Here is a 22,914-nt window from a genome sequence, read left to right as displayed (position 1 = left end):
CTTATTTTATTTACTTGGATGTTTTTTCTTCATTCAAATTTGGCTGGGTGGTTAATAACAGACTTTTCTGTTGTGTGTCAAACTCAGAACACGTACTTTAATGTCACATCACTCAGACTACTAAAGTACTAGATTTTAAATGCACTAAGTATTAAAGGAACATAGTGGAGTGAAAAGTATGATGTAGTGAAGTAAAAATTTTCACAGATGCTTGAAAATGTACTTCAGAGTAATAATACTTCTCTACTGAGAACTTGTTTTCGGTCGGCTAGCAAAACAGTTTTGCAGTTTACTCCTATCAATGTGTGTGAATATAAGTCGGCTTTTCCGGTAGTCCTCTATTTGATAAGCCCGTTGCAGTTTGACTTAAGTCCCAATGTTCTATCATTTCCCCTGTAGTCATCCATTCCTCCGCTCATCCGAGAGTGAAATGAAGCATGAGGTACAGCTGTTAATGGGGTTTCATGAGCCATACGATGACTGCTACCAGTGGCTGTCGCTATGAATCCCCCAGCGAGAGGATTCTTAATAGCAGGATTTGGCCACACCATAGTGAGTTATGGGCTGTCGCCTCATGGCTTCTGAGCACTGGGAACGCTCAATATCATATTAAGATGTTTCTCTCATCTCGCCTTTTTAATGTACGCCTGTGTGTGCTTTTCCAGCTCTTTGAAGAGGATGTATACGGGTGTCTGTTTGTTTAAGTGTTGTTTTTGTACCCGCTTTGATATTCAGATCACATGGATCTTGATTGTTTGCCTGCATGCCTGATCATTCCCTGCTAATGATGCCAGCACCCAAAGGCACCCGGCAGAATGGCACCGACGACTCTTGCCTCTGAACTTGTGTTTGTGATGTAAACTTCAGTTATATTAATCATTCTGTCAGACAATGAGAGCAAGGCACCCACGGGGTAAAAAGGAGACATGGCCCTTGGAAGCACAGTGTTTTAGCGGAGCGAAAAGAAAGCGCGACTCTGCTTGTTATTATTTATCTGAGTTAAGATGTGCGCCACACGGACGGAGGCGCAGTTTCCCCTGTAGATGCTTTTAAATGGGAAACTGTGGGAGGTGAGGAGTGCACAAGCAGCACATTTAGAAGCTTATTCATCACTTTTGCACCGTGTGTCAGAAAGCTGTCTGCCCTAGAAAACACGGACACACGTGGATTTCAATGTGTCGTTTTCCACACAAATCGAGTGTCAAGGGGAATTAATGTAAAAAAAATGTGTTATATACATTAGGTTTTTAACACATTATGAGTCATTTTGTGTTGAATAAATGAAAGGGACAACACACGATTAGCTTAAAAGTAACACAAAATAACACTTTTTGGAGTGCAAAACTGTTTTTTGGGGGGTTTTAAAGAGACGTCAGATCCGGGTTGGAAAGCAATATGATTTAATACCAACCAGCACGGTGCAGACAGGATGTGATTTGCTTTCGTGCGATCATCCAGATGTGCTATATATGGAATAAGGTGGGTTAAATTGATACATGGCTATGTACTCCCTAGATGACGCGGCGTGGCTGACAGTTGCTATAGGAGATGAGATGATTGATTACACTACCCGCCCAGCATATGGTGATATGCTAGATTGTAGCTCACAGGGTAACCAGGGGTAGAAAAGCGATGTCTCGTATGTTAAGGAGTTTCAGATGATAAATGAGGAATGTCTCGATGGATTTCATTTACACAAATCTGAAGGGTTTCTATTAACACATTTATCCTTGATTTTGTCTAGGAATCACGATTGTCTTCTGAACAAAAGTCAGTTAATGTATGGCGAAAGGGTATTTTGCTCAAAAATAAAAGTGCGTATTTATTCATTAAAATTCATTTATTAATATGTTGTTCCAAACCTCCATGGCGTACTTTTTACTATGGAACACAACACAAGATGCAAGGCTGAATGTTCCCTATTCCCTGTTTATTTACTGTATGTAAGAAAAAACAGGATTAACGTTCTTTCAAAAATAAAATGACAATATTTTAGGGGGATAAAATGGCCCTTTAATTAAAGGAATATTTCACCCAAAAATGTTAATTCTTAAAGTCTTTATTCAATCACCCTCCAGTTGTTCCAAATCTGTATAAAAAGATATTTTGAAGAATGTTGAAAAGCAAACAGTTCTGGGGCACTTTTGACCAACATTATCATTTTTCCTACTAGTCAATGGGGTCCAAGAACTGTTTGGTTACAAGCATTCTTTCAAATATCTTTCTCTGTGTTTATCAGAACAAAAAGATGTACAGATTTGGAACAACTCGAGGGTGAGTAAATGATGACAGAATTTGTATCAATCTGTACACTATGCTCTTAAAGTGTACTCCACCATCAAGTGCATAGCAGGGTAGTATTGTCTCAAATGAAACATTTATTTGGATTTTAAGTAGACTAAGGGCATATCATCGACGTTTAACGCGTCGTGACTAAACAAAGGGCGCCAATGTGAGTGTGCACACCGATGCGGAAAACGGCTGGCGTAAAAGCATCATTTTTCTTTTTTTAACACATCGGGCTCGTTTTTTTGGTTTGATGCGCCGCGTTAAAAACTGTCCGACCAATGAGATTGGCGCTTTTGTTCACGTGCCTGGAGCTGCTGAAGTTACAGTAAAACACGACTTGGTGGCGCTCAAGCACAAAACGGTCTTGCCCGAGCACACATTGACGAAGAGGAACCAAGATGAATTCTTCTTCTGTGTGACAAGCGAGTGTCAGAACGCATAAAGTTGCGCAGCGCCATCTTGTGTACTGGGGTGTTTCTGTTTTTCCTTAAGCGCCATCTATGTCAGGGAGTGAATTTGCACGTTCACTCGGCTCATCGCCAGTGAAAATCGTTTGGGTATGAACGCCTGGGTATGTTCTCACTTCGAAGTGCTCTTCTGAGTTGTGTTTGTTTATCCCATTTGAAACACACTGAATTTGTAAAACCGTTTCAAAAATGCTGTTGTATTGTTCTTTTTCAAGCAAGTTCCTTTATTATTCTGCACAGGTTTTTTTTTTATTGATAGATACATGAAAAAATGCAATATTTGTTTTTGTTTGATACTTATTTCATTGTTTGTAATCCAAATACTGCGATTTAAAAGCAACATCGGGTCATCCGGCATTGCACTGTATGAAAAGATAATGTATTCAATTGATCAAGGATTAGCAAACACCGTTTCAAAAACCATTTTATACTGGGATTGTCAGTGTATTAAATGAAGGGATTGTCTGTTGTGTATTTGCTCCGTATCAACTGTCAATAAAGCACAAAAATGAACTGATATTTCTTGAATAATGAATAAATATTTACTATATTACTTCTCCTAGACATGAATGAGATTAAAAGAAGAGCAAATAGAAATTTTGAGTGTCACTGATGTTTCTCCTGAGAAAAAGAATCTCAGAAATGTCTCCATAATGTCTATAATCTAAAATAATTTGATCTCCATATTCTTTTTGTATTTTAAAAATGGTTCCTCTTGTATCTATTTTATGTCTCCTAAGTTACTGTAGGAGAAACACTGACTTGAAAAGTTGTTGAAAAACAACTGAGAACATCCATCAGATCTCTTGAGCTACCTTTGAGCAATACGTTTTTTCTTTGGGAAGTTGCAGCTATTGCACTTATGTCAAAAATCATATTTGTAATGTTATATCTTTCCCATTGTTTTTATTTATAGGTATGGTAAACTACAGTGAGGTCACTGGCTATCCCCTGGTTCAGCACTGGAAACTGCGGTCTATTATGTACCATGTGAAGCTTAATCAATGGACCCTCTCTCAAGGTAAAACAGGCTCACTCTTTACCCCTTTCGTTGATCAAACATTTGTGACGGTGGTTTGAAAGGCTAGCTGGCTGCACCTTTTTTGGTCTGGTGGATCGGAGCAGTCTCAAGTGAAGCTCTCCCTGCGCTAGATCAGCTCTGATGGGCAGATAGACAAGCAAAAACTCACTCCCGTCTGCCTGATGTGAAAGGGGTGGTTCTCAGAGCTTTGTTGGTTTTAGATAGTAAGTGTGTTTAAGAAACACGTCTCCAGCTGGCGTTTAAGGCCAGAGTGTGTTGTGTTGTTAGTTAAAAAAAAAAAGTTGTTTAAGCCATGTAGGTGGTACTTTAAAAATCACAGCAGCGTTAAAGGCAACCCGAGTTCAAGTCCTGAATGTCAATTCCATTTCCTGCCCTCCTCCACTGCACTTCCTGTTTGTACTCCATTGTCTTGTCCAATGAGTGCTATTAAATTTCAAAATAATTTTAGGAACAAAAAAGTTACAGATAAGGGACGGTGCATTTTGGCCATGCATTTTCACTGCGAGCTCATTCGCTTCTTTTGTTTAATGAATGTTGTATATTTGATGAGTGGATGTTGGATCCCAACTTCAGTTCTGAAAGTAATAGGCCTACTCCCTATTAATAAGTGGCTTGAATGGCCTTTAAAATTTGATTTCCTTGCTCCCCTTCCTTGGACCAGTTCCTCTCATCCCATTACCATTAAAAGTCTTCCTTTTTCATCTGAGTGAGAAATGAAAGTTTTTACATTTTCAATTGTTCATGTTTTACCACTTTTCCCTGTCTTGTCTGCATCTTGGCATTTGAGGTGACGTGCAGACCAGGACCTGGAGGGAATGAGAGGAAGTGAAGTCATGCTAATGATGTTTAGTCAATTTTGGTCACGTCTCCCTTAAAACCTATAAAAAACTGCTGTTACTTAAAATCAATCGCCAATATTTGTATACAGAATAAAGACACAGGTGGGTTGCAATGCCAGAACCAGGGTTAAAAATTAATGTCAAGACATGTGAATGATAAAAATCAAGGGTATCACATAAAAATATTTTTTTTTCCTATATAAACACGTACAAATATTACTGTTGTATTACATAAACGTGAATATGAACTAGTTCTCTTTACAGTATTTGAGGTTTGAAAAAATACAGAGCATCTTTTCTGTTATTTTGATCTGTTTCTCCAGTTTTCATTTTATGCAAATAAATGCAAATAGAAACAATATTTTTATTTGAAATTTGGGAGAAAATAAAGTTATATTTTGTTAATATTGTTATATATCATATTTCTTGTTAATAAATATTTTTAGAATGATCGTTGATCATGAAACAAAAATGATCATTTTACCTAAACACATAGGCTACCTATAAATAGTACATTCAGAAAAACTGAAAATAATTTTGAAATGGTCATTTTATCTGCGGCTGTATAATGCTCATTGCTGGTTCTTGTTTGCTAATGCATTTAATAATGCTAACAAACACTACATTATTGTAAAGTGCTACCAAGTACTGTTTCATAAGAAATGTTTATGGGCATTGAGGTAATTTTGGACCTTGGTTGTGTCATTCCTTTAAGAATACTGTGAATACTCAGGTGAATATTTATTATTTTTTATGTATTGTTTATTAGATGGGTGACATTCTTTGCCACCATGCAAACCACTGAATCGTGTTGCCTAGCAAATATTTCAGAGGTCTTGTGTGCAAAGTGCTTGCAAACACGTACTTCATATTTATTAGAAGTGTTTGGGAATTTAAATTCTGTGACTAAAAGCATGCACTTCATTTTATGATGGAGAAAAAAAAACAGTTTTTAGAAGGTCAAACATCAGCCTACACAAAACAGCCCAAGATCTCTGCAGGGCCTGCTGTTGTTTATCTTTTTCGTCTTTCCCTAGATAAAACTGCGTTTTACACCGAGCACTGACAGATAATGCTTTCTCTTGCCACGTTCTTGCAACATGCTTTGTTATTCTAACTGTGCAGTGAGGTATAGTGTAACCGAAAATGAGCGTTTGATAATAAAGCTTGAAATATCCACGTCTCGACATATTTTGAATCTTTTCCCTCCCGTTTGGTCTATTATGCCGTCTTCCATCTTCTTTACTGAGTCGTGAAATGGGATGTACAATTTTATGTGATATTCTGAAACCTCCCACCTTTGCGAGACTAAATGACATCTCCTTCCTTCTCCTTCCCCTTCTTTTCAGCTTTCAGTTCAGCGGTTCACTCGCTGGATGGGGCCACGCTGCGAAGTGACTTTGTGTCCATTTTAAAAGAGTTTGGCAACCATTTCATCCAGGAGGCAGTGTATGGATTTGAGGAGTCCTGTACCATATGGTACCCCAACAAGCAAGTCCAACGCCAGCTGTGGTTGGAGTACCAGGATATCAGCAAAGGTAAGCTTAAAAATATGCATTGTTGAACAATATTTAATATGCGGGTTTAGATTGTTTTTAGGTTATTATTGTGACGATAGCAGCCGGCCTTGCGAAATTGTTGTTGTTTACATTACCTGCATGCTTCAACACCTTGCTGCGATAAGAGCAACAAGGTGTTGAAATCCGCTTTTCTGTGCTAACCAGCTGTAAGTGGGACAAACAACGAACACTTGGTATCTGTTTCTGCAACCTAACACTGTGAAGCCTCACCCACAATGACATATCAAGACCATAAATGCTGTCATACATTGTTAAACATCATCTGATTGGATAGTAATTTGATTGTGTCAGATTACGGAGTTGTGTCATACGAAGCAATTGCTCATGACACAACATGTACAGTATAGTGTCATCTTTGGTTAGGACACGGTTTTATTATTTTGATGACATTCAAGACTGTGACATACCTTAGTGGAATTAAGAGTTTTATGTATACAGAAACAGGCTTTCCATACATACTGTAATTAGTAGCTTTGTAAAGAAATAAATATTTATACACAACCACATTAATCATTTAAGATGATGCTGAATTTAATGAATAATCCATTGTCTAGACAGGGACACAGAACGTTTGCCAAGTGCACCCAAAGTTTGTTTGTGAGAATATTTTAGAAAGAATTTGGACAGGAGCACAGAAGCTAAATCTCGACACGGCCCCTGGGAGGCTAGTCACATCTGTTCAGCCAATAAAAAGGGGAAAGGGCAGATGTGAGAAGGCTTGCTGGCTGGCTAAAGCTGAACACAGGCCAACGCTGCTCCATCCTCAGGAGGCTCCTGGGCAGCCTCACCTAGTTTTTAAAGACTTCAGCTCCACTCGGCACTCAGCTGAGCCCATGTTTATGTACAAGGTCAGTTAGGACGAAATTTAAAAGGTAAGAAAACAAAAAGTGAAATGCGCTGTTCTCAGCGTTCGTTTGAGAACGTAACAACTTTTCTTAGTCCCTTATTGGACAATTCTCCCGGAAAAGCACGCCCACGCGTCAACCAGCGAGAGCGAGATGAAAGAGCACACCCACGCATCAAACAGAGAGCAGGAGAAGGAGCATGCGCACACGTCAACCAGTTGGAGCAAGAGAGATAGCGCACTGCGTTCGTTAAGTTTAGCTGTGTTTGTTTGTTCACTGCATTTCGGCGATGAATGTTAAATAAACGGTGGATATAACGCTGGATTTACATGGAGTCACATGTCTGTGTTTTGTTGGCGATCGGTGCGTACATGCATAAGTTACACAACACAAACTTATAGTGAATCAACAGTTATGCAGGGATAATGCGATGATGTATTGTGTGCTGGTGCTGTAGTTCTTTCTATGCTTACGGCTGTCTCATCAACCACATGCCCTTGTGCATTTACGAAATAAAAGAGCTTTAAATATGAGCAAATGCATTGTTATCAAGATAGGAATTTCTTCAGGAACTGTGAAATAAGCACCAAGGTCGTCCAACAAGATGTGCAAAAGGCCTCAGTCTGTGCTGTACTACTCTCAATGAAATGAGGCAGAGGTGGACGAAGTACACAACTTCCTTACTTGAGTGAAAGTACAGATACTACTGGTCAAATATTACTCCACTACAAGTAAAAGTTGTAAAGACAGATTCTTACTTGAGTAAAAGTACAGAAGTACGTGCTTTTAAAAGTACTCAAGTATTAAAAGTAAATTTCCTTTATGTCAGTTTTGCATTGTTTTATTGTCGTATACCTTATGCCTCTGAAGCACCCTACTGAATACACCGAGTAGCTCACAGATTCAGTGGTATTAACGGAGTAGTTCACTTCAAAATTTGCCCCCATTGACTTTCCATAGTAGTTTTTATTCCTACTATGGAAAGTCAATGGGGGCAAATTTTGCAGTGAGCAACTCCTTTAAGAGCTTTATATGTTTAGCACACATATGTTTAGTTTAGATATAATCCTGTATGATCATTTAGCCTATTATCCTCATTAGCCCCCTAGTCCTATATGTGTTTATGAGCAGTGTTCTTTTATTTTGTATATTCCCTTTACCAGTTTTAGCAGCAATTTACCAGTAAGTATGGAGTTATACTGCGGACTATATTAAAAAGGAATTGCAAACTGCATTTGCAAATGCGTTTTCTATTTGTCGTGTCAAAATTGTGACATAATTCAAACGCAATTGCAAACCATTTGCATTTACACGAACGTACAATGTCTGCCAAATTTCAAAAGGAAAAGCAAAGTCTATTTGCAAATGAATTACCCGTGTCTTACGAGATACGACCCTGCCAAATTTAAATCGCAATAGCAATTCCCCATATGCTATTTCACTTCCTCTGGTGTCGCGTATTAAGCCTGCCAAAACTCAAATGAAATCGCAAACCCCTTTGCATTTGCGTTTCCTCCGACTTGTACAGAAACCTGTCAATCAATGGCGGGGGTGGGCTTATTCAATGGGGCGTGTTTGTATCGGGAAGTGACATCCTTCACCGTCGACTGGAACTTAAGTAGATACATACATGTGATACAGCTAAACACATGAGGAGTGAAGTTACAACAGTGCAGTTTTCAGGTTTTTTGTTTGGAAATAACTCGCGCTGGAACTCTGGGCTCAGAGCGGCATCACGTAGCATGTGAAACTTCGGTGCAGGATGGATAATCATCACCTTCTGCAACATTCCTCTACACATGTTTGTTTATGATATTCGTTTTCACAGTACTCCGAAGTCAAAGCGAGGACATGACATTTATTGACAACACTGTGACCGTATTTTGCATCATGATTAATACGTGTTGTAAACCATAACAAAACATGTTCACTTTGTATGAATAAACAGCATCCTGCATATCATTGTTGTTCATTATGCATACAGTATAACAAGTTAATAATAAATTACAAAAGTACGTGAATTCTACATCTCTTTATTTGTGTATCATAACATAGTGAGACAAAGACAAACTTGTGCTCCAGTGTTTTAGTGAGTTTGCTGGACACAGAAGTAGCTGTCATCTACAAATTACTGGATGGAGTTGTTGCTGTATTTAAAATTTAATTTCCGAACAGCCTTTTCAACAACATGTGCAGTAAATGAGCCCATCAGCTGATGCACCAACCTGAGAAATTCATGTAATTATGATGAATCCACACGGCTTCAATATGACTTTTATTGGTAGCTCATTGAGATCACCAAACCACTGTTTGTGTTCATCTGTTTATCGAGCCCGTTGAACTTCTTTAAATTATACTTGTTAAGTACCGCAATTGTGATTCATTGTAAAGATTTCTCTATATGAAACTTTGCATCTGATCCTCATTTGTTCCATTATTGTTATTTTGGCTTTTAGCTGTAGCTGAAACCCTTTTAGCCACAACCAGTGTCACCTTAGCGTTGGACTGACTGACACCACTGCGACGGTGAATGACGTCACTTCCCGATACAAACACGCCCCATTGAATAAGCCCACCCCCGCCATTGATTGACAGGTTTCTGTACAAGTCGGAGGAAACGCAAATGCAAAGGGATTTGCGATTTCATTTGAGTTTTGGCAGGCTTAATACGCGACACCAGAGGAAGTGAAATGGCATATGGGGAATTGCTATTGCGATTTAAATTTGGCAGGGTCGTAACTCGTAAGACACGGGTAATTCATTTGCAAATAGACTTTGCTTTTCCTTTTGAAATTTGGCAGACATTGTACGTTCGCGTAAATGCAAATGAAAACGGTTTGCATTTGCGTTTGAATTATGTCACAATTTTGACACGAACAAATAGAAAACGCATTTGCAAATGCAGTTTGCAATTCCTTTTTAATATAGTCCGCAATATAACTCCATAATAAGTAGTAAGGTTCTTGTAAATAGTAAAGTGTAGAAGCCATGTGTTTGTTGGACTTATTACCATAATTTAACTACAAACATAAACTATAGCTAGTATAATAATGAATATAATGAAACTATGGTATGTTTAGTTGCTGTGGTTTTACTAAAGATTATTAATTGGAGTATGGTTCCTATATTTAGAAAATGGTAAATTTGTGGATACTGTGGTTTTAATGCAAATACCATCCCTGCTGAAAAAAAACAATGAATTTTTTAATTAGAATGAGATTTTTAAATTAAATTCCTCTTTGTAGTGTGTTTTGGGTTTTATTCCAATAGGATTTACCATCCCATCAATAGAATCCATCACATACAAGTAGACAACAAGTATCCATAGTACAATTCCCATTATAACCATTAAATCCATTACATTTTATGTTGTATTTTGGGCAGGGTTCTATTGTTTTTATTTCAACAGGAATACTTCAACTATAGTTACTTCAGTAAAAACATCATTCATTTTCCAAATCGCTTTAAATGATATAGCAGCAGATCAGAAGTTAACACGCACGTGTAGCTCAAGGTGTATGTGATGCTTATTTACCGTTTAGCCGTTATGCCGATCATTTTCATGACAATGTTTCAACGATCTTTGACTGATCGTAACCCACAGATGATTACACCACACTTTAACATGTGCCTTTTTCCTCTTTTAATGTTCTATTTGCCTTTTCAGAGCGCTATCAACGATGTAGCAGCGCCTACGTTTACATTAGTTTAGCGGGGAAGATCCCAGAGTTGCCAGATTTGCGTTAAAAAAATCTGCCAAATGGCCATTCAAAGCTTGCCGGAAAACCGCGAGTTTAGAAAAACTGAAATACTTGGCAACAGTAAAAGGTCCTGGCAGATCGCAAGCCAGATAAATTGTGCACACAGGAAACCCCGCTGCATAGAAACCATTTTCTACTTTTGGACCTTTTTATAAATGTAGTGGAGTAAAAAGTATGATATTTGTCTTTCAAATGTAGTGAAGTTAAAGTACAAGTACTCAGAAAAAAATAATACTCAAGTAAAGTACAGATACTCAAAAAGTGTACTTAAGTACAGTACTCAGGCAAATTTACTTCGTTACTGTCCACCTCTGAAATGAGGTGATGAGAACAAGGTGAAAAACAACAAAAAGAAAGCCGTGGGTGGGCTGTGGTGTAATAATGTGACTTCTGGTCATCGCAGAGGTGTCTTTGGTTGGAGCTAGACAATCTGTATCTGAGGAGTCAGAGATCGACATATTTTTCTAATCACATACAGTGAGATGGAAAGCATACATAGGCCCTCTAACATAAAGAACAACCATAGTTTTAGTTATTTCAACTAGTTTAAGTTCAAATTAATGTATACTGATTTTAGTTTTTCTCATCAAATTTCATCCAAGACCAGATAATGCAAGCTATGCATATGAATTATTACACTGTTGGTGGAGCGTTGCATTAGCAGTGCAAAGGTTTGCGTAAGCCTTGTATAAAATGTATACCTTGAATGTGCGTAAGTGCATAAAATGCTTGCCAAATGCATAAATATAAATGCACAAATGTCAATATTGTCTTGTTGTGTGTTAATGATTCTCATTTTTTTCTCCATCTGAGACAAATTTACTTCATAAAACAAACAGTAACTCCTAACTAAAAGAGCAACCTTATTCTTCTGGTTCTTTGGTCTTTTACTCATCTTAACCACAAGAACAAAACCAGTTCCACCAGAAAGACCATCAGCTAGGCCACCAATAACGAGCAAACCCCAACAGCTTGTCTACAAAACAGCCCAACGTTTAAATGTTACCACAGATTTGTTGAGGCATTCAAAGCCATTCGTCTTTTATATGGTAGGTTCAGTGTCTTAGACAAAGTCAGATAAATAATGGCCTTCTCACAACTGTTTCAGCCCAGTGACTCCAACACCATTGTTATCCTTGGTTGAATCGACTATGTTGCCTTCTTCTGAAGGACATCACCTTGCTATTCACAAAAACGTTAGTCCTGCTGATGGATAGCCTTAACTGACTGAGTTTTCTTTCTTACCTGAAAACGCCATTATTCTTCATTCTGCCAGTCTCTGACGTGCCACCATTATGGCATTAAATGAAGAGCTAAAACCAGAACGGGCTGTTTTTCACACTTTTTGATTTATTAATAGGTTTTATGTCCTTCAGTGACATTTTGCATGTACATTCCACAAATTAGTGCCGATCTACACCCGTGACCTACGAGTCCAACAGATGACTGTAGGAAAGAATGCAGATGCTGAATGTTAGGCAGGTGCTTGTGGACAGCCGTGAGGAAAAGATGCGACATGGGGCGGGGGCTTAATATCTCCTGTGTCTCGGTTAAAGGTCCTGCTCTTCGGGTATGGGTAATGAGCTCTATGGAGACTTGAGTGCTAAGCCATTCTTGTACTCTTGCCCTACATAGCACAACCCTCAGACACTGAAGTGAGCCACCTAATCAGTTTTGAGGGTTTTGGGAGAAATGTCGAACTCATAGCTTATGAATATTCATAGATCAGTTGAAGGTAGTGAAAATGTTGCACTGACGCCTCAGCAGAAAATTATGCGAAACGTGCTAATTGGTATTTTAGTGGAAAGTCGCTCTTTTTGTTTATACTGGATTTCGTGAAAGCTTTTTTTCTCAGAAGACGTCTGAATAATTGAAGTTTGGTTTCTTATTCATGAGTTTTGGCATTGAGTGTTTGTGGTCTAGCTTTTATAGGTTCCCAAAGCTTTTGGTGATCATATAAGGGTTCCAACTCTTGTGTATTGTTGAAATATCCAAAAAATCAAGCGTATAGCGTTAGTTCTGGCAGGTCACGTGAGTCAAGCTCGCATCAGCAAATATATTAACGTTAACAAGATGCACCACTGCCATTACAATAAATGGCAAGGAATGCACTGCTCAATATGGCCGCTCTAGCGAAGTAAGTCCCGCCTTCCAGTAAAATGAGCCAATCGTCAATCAGTAAAGACTGACGATTCTCTGGGCAGGGCTCTCGTGAGGCGCTTGCCAGCCTGTGCGCAGGCACAGTAGACGAGGCGACCTCGAAAAAGGTGATTTTAGCGCAATTTAAGCTTATCAAACCAAAGTTATGATTCATGTCATGTTTAATTATTCATCTGAAATATGCTGCTTAATTGTGACTTTTGCCAGCGATTATAGAAATATCTATATTCAAGTAGATAGGACTGTGGACTTGCTATAACTTAAATAGCTGCCCAGAGGTGTTGCAAACAGCTGCCTATTGGCAAGACATCCGAAAACGAACTTTGGCATGAGCTGATCCACATCTACCTACAAAAATAGGATCACAGCTTCCGTTTTAAATTCATTCAGCTATTAGCAGCTTATCGTCTTGCTCACTAGCAAATTACCCTCCTCCATCCCCAACTCCACTTCATGTTTACAATCAGGATTCGACTTTCTGATATTCCTCTTCATACATCTCAATTACATTTTGAAGGTGTTACACTTAAATGTCATTAAAAACTAATGACATCTTGGTTATCGCTGTGCTCCGTACTCTTATTCATGCTGGCTGCATGGATGGGCAGGGAGTTCTTGCCCAGAACAAAACCATACCGCCAACCTAAACTTTTAGCTAATTGTCAATCATTTTTTGATGACAGTGATCCTGACAGAACTATGCTGTTTGCATGTAAGGTTGGCAGTTTTGTATAAAAAAAATCTAAATGTGTCAATTTTACCAACAAGTAGAGCATTCATCCAGTTTTCAATATCACAAGTGACCATCTGACCATCCCAGCTCAGGCAATTCCATCCCCAACCAAGAGCAAAGGCGGACTACTTGTCACATTAATGCTAAATTTACAATGATTAGTATTAAATGCTAAACTCACATCACATAACAGCAGTTGGAAGTTATAGCTGCACTCAGTTACATTATGCCATTACTATTTTCCCTGCTTATAACATTCCTCTGTTGTCTGATATTGATCACAAAATAAGACCAAATTAGACCTAAACAGTTTCAACAAATGAGATTTCCTAAATCACAATTAATAAGCTCTCCCTGTTATTCGTAAACATTTACTCAGTAACTTTTAATCAAAGTCACTGAGTGCAGCTGCGACACGTCAGAGGAGACCTGGCCCTCCCGGCTGAGACTGGTTTCTCCCAAGGTTTTTATTTCTCCATTTATTTATCATTGGAGTTTGGGTTCCTCGCCACAGGAGTTGTTGACTGACTTGCTCACCGGGAGACTGCATTTATTAGATATTATTAGATATTGTTTACTAGAATGATCTTGCTTGTTCTATGAACACCATGCACTGTGCTGTGTTTTACCTTTCTGTGTTTTTCTGTTTTTTTTTACATTTTCTCCTGTAAAGCTGCTTTGGAACAATTCACATTGTGAAAAGCGCTATATAAATAAAATTGAATTGAATTAAACTTTAATAAACAGACGTATTTGAGACTTCGTCTATTTTCAATGAGATTTCTTTCTCTCTGCTGTCAAAATGGTGCACTCAACCTAGTGTCCGTGTATCGTATAGTTTTCACCTAACTTAAAAATCAGCCGCAAGATGCGAGTAGTCTGAGGCGGTATGTTTATTTATATGACTAAACTTGCACATTGGACTGAATCACTCAAAAGTAGATTCATAGACTGATTTAGAAACTAATTTGCGAGCTGGGTTTTCAAATAACTTGAAAGCCAAGCAAAAACAAAGCTAGAGAGATTTAAAGATTGATTCACTCCATACTTTGTGAGTTTTATTGCTGGAGTCTCCTCATATGCTTGTGCCAGATTTAGTGAGATACCACTTAAATGGCTTTTTGAAGGCAGACGATACTAAGCATATAATACTTGACTTGATGATCAATATATTATTGATAGTAGGGTTGACTCTACATCATAAAATCTGAACCGAAGAGATGAAATATAGATTGCGCAGACAAACTGTACTGAATTACAGGGCACTGAAAAGACACAAGAATAGTTTTTATGACAGCTATTGTACACCCACTTCACCATCCATGACCCTGCATTTTTCTTGACTGCTTTTCTCTCGCTCCCGTAGCCTCTCTTTTCTATTACACGGCCTGTGTGACAGCGAGGTTAGAGGGTAACAGCCCACCACTGCAGTGCCCACTGCTGCCCGAGGCTGAAAGATTGAGAGTGAGGAAAGAAAGATCAGGAAACCTGGGAAAGAAACGATTCTCACCAGCGCCTGAAGATGTGTTTCTGAGATTAAAAAAGAGAATACAGAAAGAGAGAGATGATTAAAAGACTGAAAGTGTGTGGAGATGCTCTCTCGGCCTGAGATGCCACAGAGGACCTCCCTGGAGTTCCACCTCGGCAGGCCAGGTGCTCAGCGCTATCTGTGGTGCAGGGGTTTGATGAATGAGCTTTGGATGCTTTGCTGTAAAACAATTAAAATCTAAGGGAAACAGTTGTCTTTACTGAATTAATGTCTTTATTTGGGGTTATATATTGGGATGATGAATAGTATAGTCCTACAATATAAATATCAGTGAGATCCAACAATGAGGTCACCGTATTACAGGACCTGGACAGATATTAGTCAAAACGGAAAATGCATTGGCCTACTTGCACATGTTGAACCTGTTTGTATATGGTGCGTATTGAACGAATTGTAAGTCAACAAGGCCGAAAGTTCTCATAGTTGAGGAAGCACCTTTTAGGTGAAATAATTCACCTAAATTTCCTCAAAATGTACTCACCCTCATGCCATCCTAGATGTATATGACTTTGTGTTATCTTCACGAACAAATATTTTTCTTCTTAAATGCTGTCATCTTATCTTCTTATATGGGAGCCAACATATCAAAGCTCCAAAAAGCACAAACAAATACATCCATCGTCAGTAAAAATGGTTCCTAAAAGCACATCAAATAAATGAATAAAATAATTACAAATATTTATGGTTAAAGTTTTGTTTATTTGGTCGGCACATTGAACGGTTGTGATGTCAAATCGACCTCACATCTTTGCTGCATGTTTGTTTCACGGCTAGTTTTGCCTGTTTCATCATGATACTCTAAATATTAAATGTTTCTGTCACGCACTTGCTCCAGAAAACATATTTTCAGAAAACAGTTATTTTTACTTTAGAGATTATTTATTGTTTTTGATGTTTTTATGTTTATGTCCTTTTTGGAGTTTCATCATGCTGGCTTCCATATAAAGTAAAATGACGGCATTGTAGTATAAAAAGTATTCAATTGTGCTCAACTAAAGTAACAAAGTCATCTGGGATGGCATGAGAGTGAAAGTGAATTTTCCTATTGAACTATTTCTTTAATTGTACCAGAACATTTATATAAGTCCTTTGGCTATAAAAATCGAATTTCCATTGCATCAGGTTTTAACGTGAGCAATGAAGGAGAGTTTTTCATTTTTATTCATTTAATTTTATTTGTTTTATTATTTAATTTTATTTTCTGTTGTTATTTTCTGTTTTTATTTTATTTTAGTCCAATTCCAATATTTGATTTCAGTTTGGATTTTGACCTCTGAATGAGTGCTGAAACTAAAGCTTAATATAAGTCTGTCATGCTCACAATATCTAAATCAACCTTAGGGTCCAGAGGTTCATGAGATCATCACCAGCTTCAGGCTTAAAAGGACGTAAGATCAGAAATCTCCACTCACTTCTGTTCGCCATGATACTCAATCATTCGGTCGTGGTCCCCTTCTTGAAATTTCACGAGAAACTAAGCTGATGACATGACACTATTTTGCTCTAAAGACCAGTGGACAAGTGCACTATTACATCCGCTTAAAACAAAAGAAAAGCTCATAGCAGTTCTGAATAAGGACTTTAAAAGACTAGAGGTCACTCATAAGAAAACTTTAGTAAATGGATTCCGGGCCATGGATTCTTTGACTTCACCCTTTTCCCAGTTGACCTTGTTAGTGCTTCTGAAGTGCAGAGAGAAGTGGACAGGTTAGAGGTCCTAACCTTTAACCAGAGAACATTGTCTTTCAACTGATGTTCAAAACCACGAGAGCCCTTTGGATCTCCTACTAAATGGAGACAAGTAGAGCACAGATTTGTCCTTAGTATTTGGATGTGATGTTGAATTTATGATCACCTAGTTTATTGCTCTTTCCCGCTCTCTTACTCTCTCTCTCTTGTTCTCTCTGACTTTGATTAAAAGGAGAAAGAAGTAAGCTCCAAACTTCCAGACTAGTTTTGCTTGAGGGGTTTTGACTGTGTGGTCACAGATGGTATATAACGATTCTGCTCCCAAGCACGCTTTTATAAAATATAAGGGTTTTAAAGCAGTCCCTGAACTTTAGGATAACTCCCCATCGTGAATTAATGAGACCCTGGGACACAAATATCTTGTCCACAGAGACTTCAGAGTTTGTTTTTATAGCATCCACTACAAAGTAAATGTGGAAGCCTTTGCTACACACATCTTACCTTAGGGCTTGGCAAACTTAAACTCAGTTTTTACACCTTTTCCAACTGCATTACAGATGACTTTTGGTTCATGTGTGTTAGCTCCGAGGCTACTGTATATGTGCGCATACACATGTTGACTCAATTAAGTATTAACAGATACAGTATATGCATTTCTGTCTACCAAAAAAGCTCGTCTTGCACTACAGTTATGTGTTCAATCAGTTGCCCTCCAAGCATGAGAATAATATAATCGTCAGCAGACCATTCATGGCTTTCAAATAACTAAAGCCTATAGGCCATTCAAAGAAAAGACCCCTTCAATATGTCCTCCTCATTCCAAATCTTCTGTTTAAATGTTAACATATCAATATTTATTTGTGTCCTTTTATACAGTGGGGAAATATGTCAGAATACAACTAAAATTGTAAATTCACTGTATAAGGTCATACGGTAGGCACTCTGCAAGTGAATATACTATTTGCGTGTGTGTGCAGGTTGTGATGCTTGGTTTAGTGCTCTAAATGAAGAGCGATGAGTAAGGTGTGCCGGGCTTTTTATCAAGGCCGCTAATACTTTGAAGTGTGTCTTATCAACACAATCCAGCTCTTTGATTGTCTAACACTGATCCATATAGTTCACTGGTTTAACTGCCCGTCTGTGGAAATGGATTTCCATTGCCAGTCTGCTGCCTCTGTAAGCAAAAAAGATTCCTTAAAACGTGTGATGTAAGACAGTATTGAAAGTTAAGATTAAAGAGCTAGAGGCTCTACGCAACTACTCATTTATTTTAACCAGCGCTTCTTGGCCTAGTTGATGGAAGACATGCCTTAGAAAAATAGGCTGAAAAAAAAAATTTTCTAATGTTTTGCTGCTTTAAAAAATGATTTTCCTTTCATTCAACGAATAATATTTCATGGGGAATGTGTGTACATGGAGAAAATGATCAGGAAGTTTTACTCAGTCTGAAAATGCTGTCTTGTTTCAGCCCATGGTTTGGTAAAATATAACCAAAGTGTACCCAGCTGTGGGTTTGTCTGTATTTTACCCAACCATGGGTTGAAACAACCCAGCATTTGTTCATGCCTTGTTTTAGTTTCTTTGCAAACTTCTGGTTAGTTACAGTACTCTACGCATACTCAAATTACACACAATGCTGTTCAAAATAAACATCTTTAACATTGTTTTCCATGTTAGGCATGGCTTTCAGGACAACCTAGAAACATAATTTAGCAAATGGGGCAGACAAAACACCTACACAGTATTTAACTTTAAAGTAACTAACTTAGAATTTTAAATATGTTGCATGAAAGGTGAGTCACATTGGGTTGATTGCCAATCAGCAGTGATATAGAAGAGACAATCAGCACTATGTAAATTAGCAAAACTACAAAAAAGAGTTCTGCATGTGTGAAGTCTGAACAAAGTCTCCTTACTGGAAAGACCAAAACACTAAACAGCAGCTGAATAGTGCAAGAATCATGGATTTCCATTCAATTCCAAGGGTACACACATACTGATTTAAAAAATATGTAGATCTTGAACGTGCTGTAAAATGCTCTGGATAAAATCATCTGCCAAATCTATAATGTAAATGTAAACCAAAGATGCGAGATGGGTTATGCTGGTTTAGTGCTGGTCCTTTATCATTCCCTTATGAAACACAAATATATGGGAATATACTGGAAAATATAATGCACTCTATTAAATATCACATTTCCATCTATTGGAACCAAGTGCTTTTTTATTTTCATATGAAAAGTGGCAATATCTTATTTATTATTCAATATATTGTAATATTGCAATAATAACAATATTTGCAATATTAACAATGTATTATTCTATATATTTTCAAATACATATTAAATTATTTAATTTATTGACACTTAATACAGTATGTAGAGTATATACAGTAAATTGTTTAAGTTTTTTCTGAATTTACTATAGACAGAGGTGTGTTTCTAGGTAAAACTATCATTTTTGTTTCATTCTGCAAACTACTAACAATATATCGCTCAAATTTCAAATAAAAATATTGTTACTATTTTAATATTATATTATTGTCAATTTGCATTTATTTTCAGAAAATGAAAACTGGAGAAACAAGTCAAAATAACAGAAAATATGCTCTGCATTTTTTCAGACCTCAAATACTACAGAGAAAACAAGTTAACATTAACTTTTAAGCAATACAACAGTTATATTTCTACATGTATTTAGGAAAAGTAAAACAAATATTTTTTATGTAGTAACGTGGATTTTATGCTTTAAAGGGGTCATAAGACACAGCTAAAATGAATATTATCATTTGTTTTAGATGTAATGCAATGTGTATACACGATTTAAGGTTCAAAAATGTTGTATTTTCCACATACCGTGCATGTTTGTATCTCCTCTTTGCCCCGCCTCTCTGAAACACGCAGATTTTTTACAAAGCTCATCGCTCTGAAAAGCGAGGTGTGCTATGATTGGCCAGTTAACCAGTGCGTAGTGATTGGTCGAATACTGCAAGCGTGTGACGGAAATGTAACGCCTCTTACCATATTCAGAACATCATGTTCCCAAGAAATTGTACTGACAGGTGATAAAATGTCATCGGTACTTTCTTATCAATTCGAACCCGAATCTGATCCGGAAAATGAAGATGATGAAGCCGATACCTCAACTTTGCCAGCGTGACTTGAGCAGGATATAAAGGATTGGTAAGGTTTTTTAGAAAAATATTATGTTAAATAGTTAAAAACTATAGCTAACTGTTTGACCTTTTATATAGGACGTTATAAAGACTTGCCGTTAGTGATTAACCAGTGTTACGCCATGTCTCGTCGCGACTCAACAAAGACAATAAACCCCATTATAAACAAGACATTTGTTGCCTCTAGTTGGAACATAATTACTGATTATTAGGACTTATGTTGTCTTTTTTCAAGTTGCGCGCGTGTCTGCATTTGCAGTCACACAAAGAAACAACATGCGCTACAAACACACGATAAACTCAACTCGCGTTTGTCCGTAACAAAGTCTTTTATTATGAAAATATACTTACAGGCTGCGAATCTGAAGCGCCAGATTGTCCTTGCGAAGTTGTAATGGTTGGAATTGCCCCACTTTTTAACAAAAGCTTTCGTTCACAGCCAGCCTTGATCTCTCCCAGGTTCATGAAGCAATCGTGTGTGAAATGCTGTCACGGGGCAGGGAGGTGAGACATGGAGAGAGCACCCAGGCGCAGACAGCGGGTAAGGGGTTAACAGACTTTTAATAATAAAACTACAAAACAAAGACCCACGTGGGGGTAAAATAACAAACAGCAAGGGAATAAACAAGAGGTAACAGGAACATAGACTAACTACATTTAACAAGACTAAAGATAACATATGACATAACTACAAAAGACTAGACTACTATGACAAGACCTGAACTCACCTCAAGCAACGAGTGACACACACAATGAACCAGCACGGGACAGAAAACACAATGGCATTATAAAGGGGATAAATCAAGAGGTAACAGGTGCGGGGCATGAACTAATAACGAGAGCTAACGAGGGAACAAGAGGGCAGGAACAATGATGAGACCTGGAGAGAGTATGGCAAGCCAAAAGGGCCAAAACGCCTCTCTCCACATGAAACAAGAGGTTCTGCCATGGCTCTGCCACAAGATCAAGAAAAGCAAGACAAGATGGGGCAGAACCATGACAAAATGCGATGCACACTTGAATATTCGGATTGTACTGTTCTGGAACAGTATTGAAATAAAATGTAACCATTAGTTTTTAGTTGTCTCGTGTTTTGGAAGGGCAAACAAAGAGGCTTTCTTTTCGCAACGAAACATGCAGCATCTCCACGACATGGCTGCGGCGGCGACGATACAATGAGATTTACAGGTACGCCCACCTTACTTGCGTAAACATTTGGGCGGTCTTAGTCAAATCATACCACGAACTGATGTGGATTTGTGGGGGTGTGGTTACACGAGGCATCTCAGGCAGGTCTGGGTGAGCATTCGCTTTTAGATAAAATGCATCTTTTGTTCCCGACACTTTAATTTTTGCAATTTTACGTGTCTAATACATGCATGGGCAACTTATAACACACCAAAGACACAGAAAAACACGTATTCGCGCCATATGACCCCTTTAACATTGCTGTTGGATGACTTTATGTCACTCCTGAGGTTTGATTTGGTCGGTCAACCAAACTTCAACAGTTACTGAAGTGAAATGGCCAAAATACATCTAGAGATGCTGATTAAATGAAAATTTAGAATGCGCTCTTATTTTTTCAGTGGTTGTATTTTCTTTGCGTAAGGGTTTTCTTTTTAATCTAGCTGGTTCACCTAAAGGAAACTTCATAGTTAAACTATAGTTATAAAGCGGTGTGGGAACATCAGCGTTCAAGCATCACATTTTAGAAATTTTAGTACCCAAATCAAAATTTACTATATTCTGGTTTCCAGCAATGCTGGTCTGTTCAACAAAGATGTCAAACATATACAAACCTCGCCCAGGAAAAATAACAGTGGTTGCAAGTTTAAGCTCACCCAGGTGGACAGAGGCACACTACATAAATGTCACAGAAACAGCCTCAAACATTCGCTCAGAATTCAATCATCAACTTTGTGACCCTATCTTAACAAAAACTACATTGTGAGCTTGGCAGTGCTAGAACTCATGGCACGGCTGCCATTCAGAAACCTCTTGACTCCAAGGCCAGCCGCAAAAAGTCATAAACTGGTAAAGAAGCTCAAACTCTGGACCCAAATGGAAAATGGAAAAGTAATATGGTCTGATAGGTCATCTTGTACACGGTGTTACACATCTGGACTGCAGGTTTGTGGAAGCCAAAAGATGCCAATTGTTACTTGTGATGGGGGATCTATAATGGTCTTGCCAGACAACTCATGGGAAACCTTTGGTCCGGTAATTGGTTCCACATGCAATTGTATAACAAGCAATGGCCATATGAGGCCATTTAACAAGGCTATGTGCTTCAAACACTGGTACCATATTCCAGGAAATACGCCTTCATATACACTGGTTGACACGTTCAAGAGTTAAACCCATGAGACCCATAGCAGGTTTACATGCACATTTAGTCTGATTATTTGCAAAGTGCTGATTTTTATCATTAGGCTGCGATATTTCATTGCTAACTGCAGTACCATAGTGATTTCAATGTAATGTCTACAAAAACCCATTGTATGAATTATATAGCTTAATTATCACAATTAAATAGCTGATTATTACCAGGGAGACCTGTTAAGCTTGTGATAAGAGATAGGTACAGCATGCGAATAGAGGTTAAATAGAAACTGCAGTCCGATGTTTGGAGATGATGATCACAATTGTGTCAGAAAGGTCCATCCACCCGGCAGATCTCTGCTAATGTAATCATAATGAGCGGCGCTGATTCTTCTTTCCAAATGAACAAGGGGATTTATATCTTTGTGTCGGACGTAAGCCACCTAATGGATGTCCTAAT

General features: G+C 38.1%; 1 protein-coding gene across 3 annotated transcripts in view; it reads left to right on the top strand.

Moving 5' to 3' along the window:
• The window catches only part of astn1 (astrotactin 1), a 229,441-nt gene that overhangs the window by 142,138 nt on the left and 64,389 nt on the right, over positions 1 to 22,914 (top strand). For all 3 annotated transcript variants that reach the window (XM_057333244.1, XM_057333245.1, XM_057333243.1), the window contains 2 exons: positions 3,673 to 3,777; positions 5,987 to 6,175. In XM_057333244.1, coding sequence (XP_057189227.1) covers positions 3,673 to 3,777; positions 5,987 to 6,175 — 294 coding nt within the window. The remainder of the gene's footprint in view (positions 1 to 3,672; positions 3,778 to 5,986; positions 6,176 to 22,914) is intronic.

The sequence above is a fragment of the Triplophysa rosa genome, linkage group LG5 (genome assembly GCF_024868665.1).
Source record: "Triplophysa rosa linkage group LG5, Trosa_1v2, whole genome shotgun sequence".
NCBI lineage: Eukaryota > Metazoa > Chordata > Actinopteri > Cypriniformes > Nemacheilidae > Triplophysa > Triplophysa rosa.
This window is presented reverse-complemented; position numbering and strand designations above follow the sequence as displayed.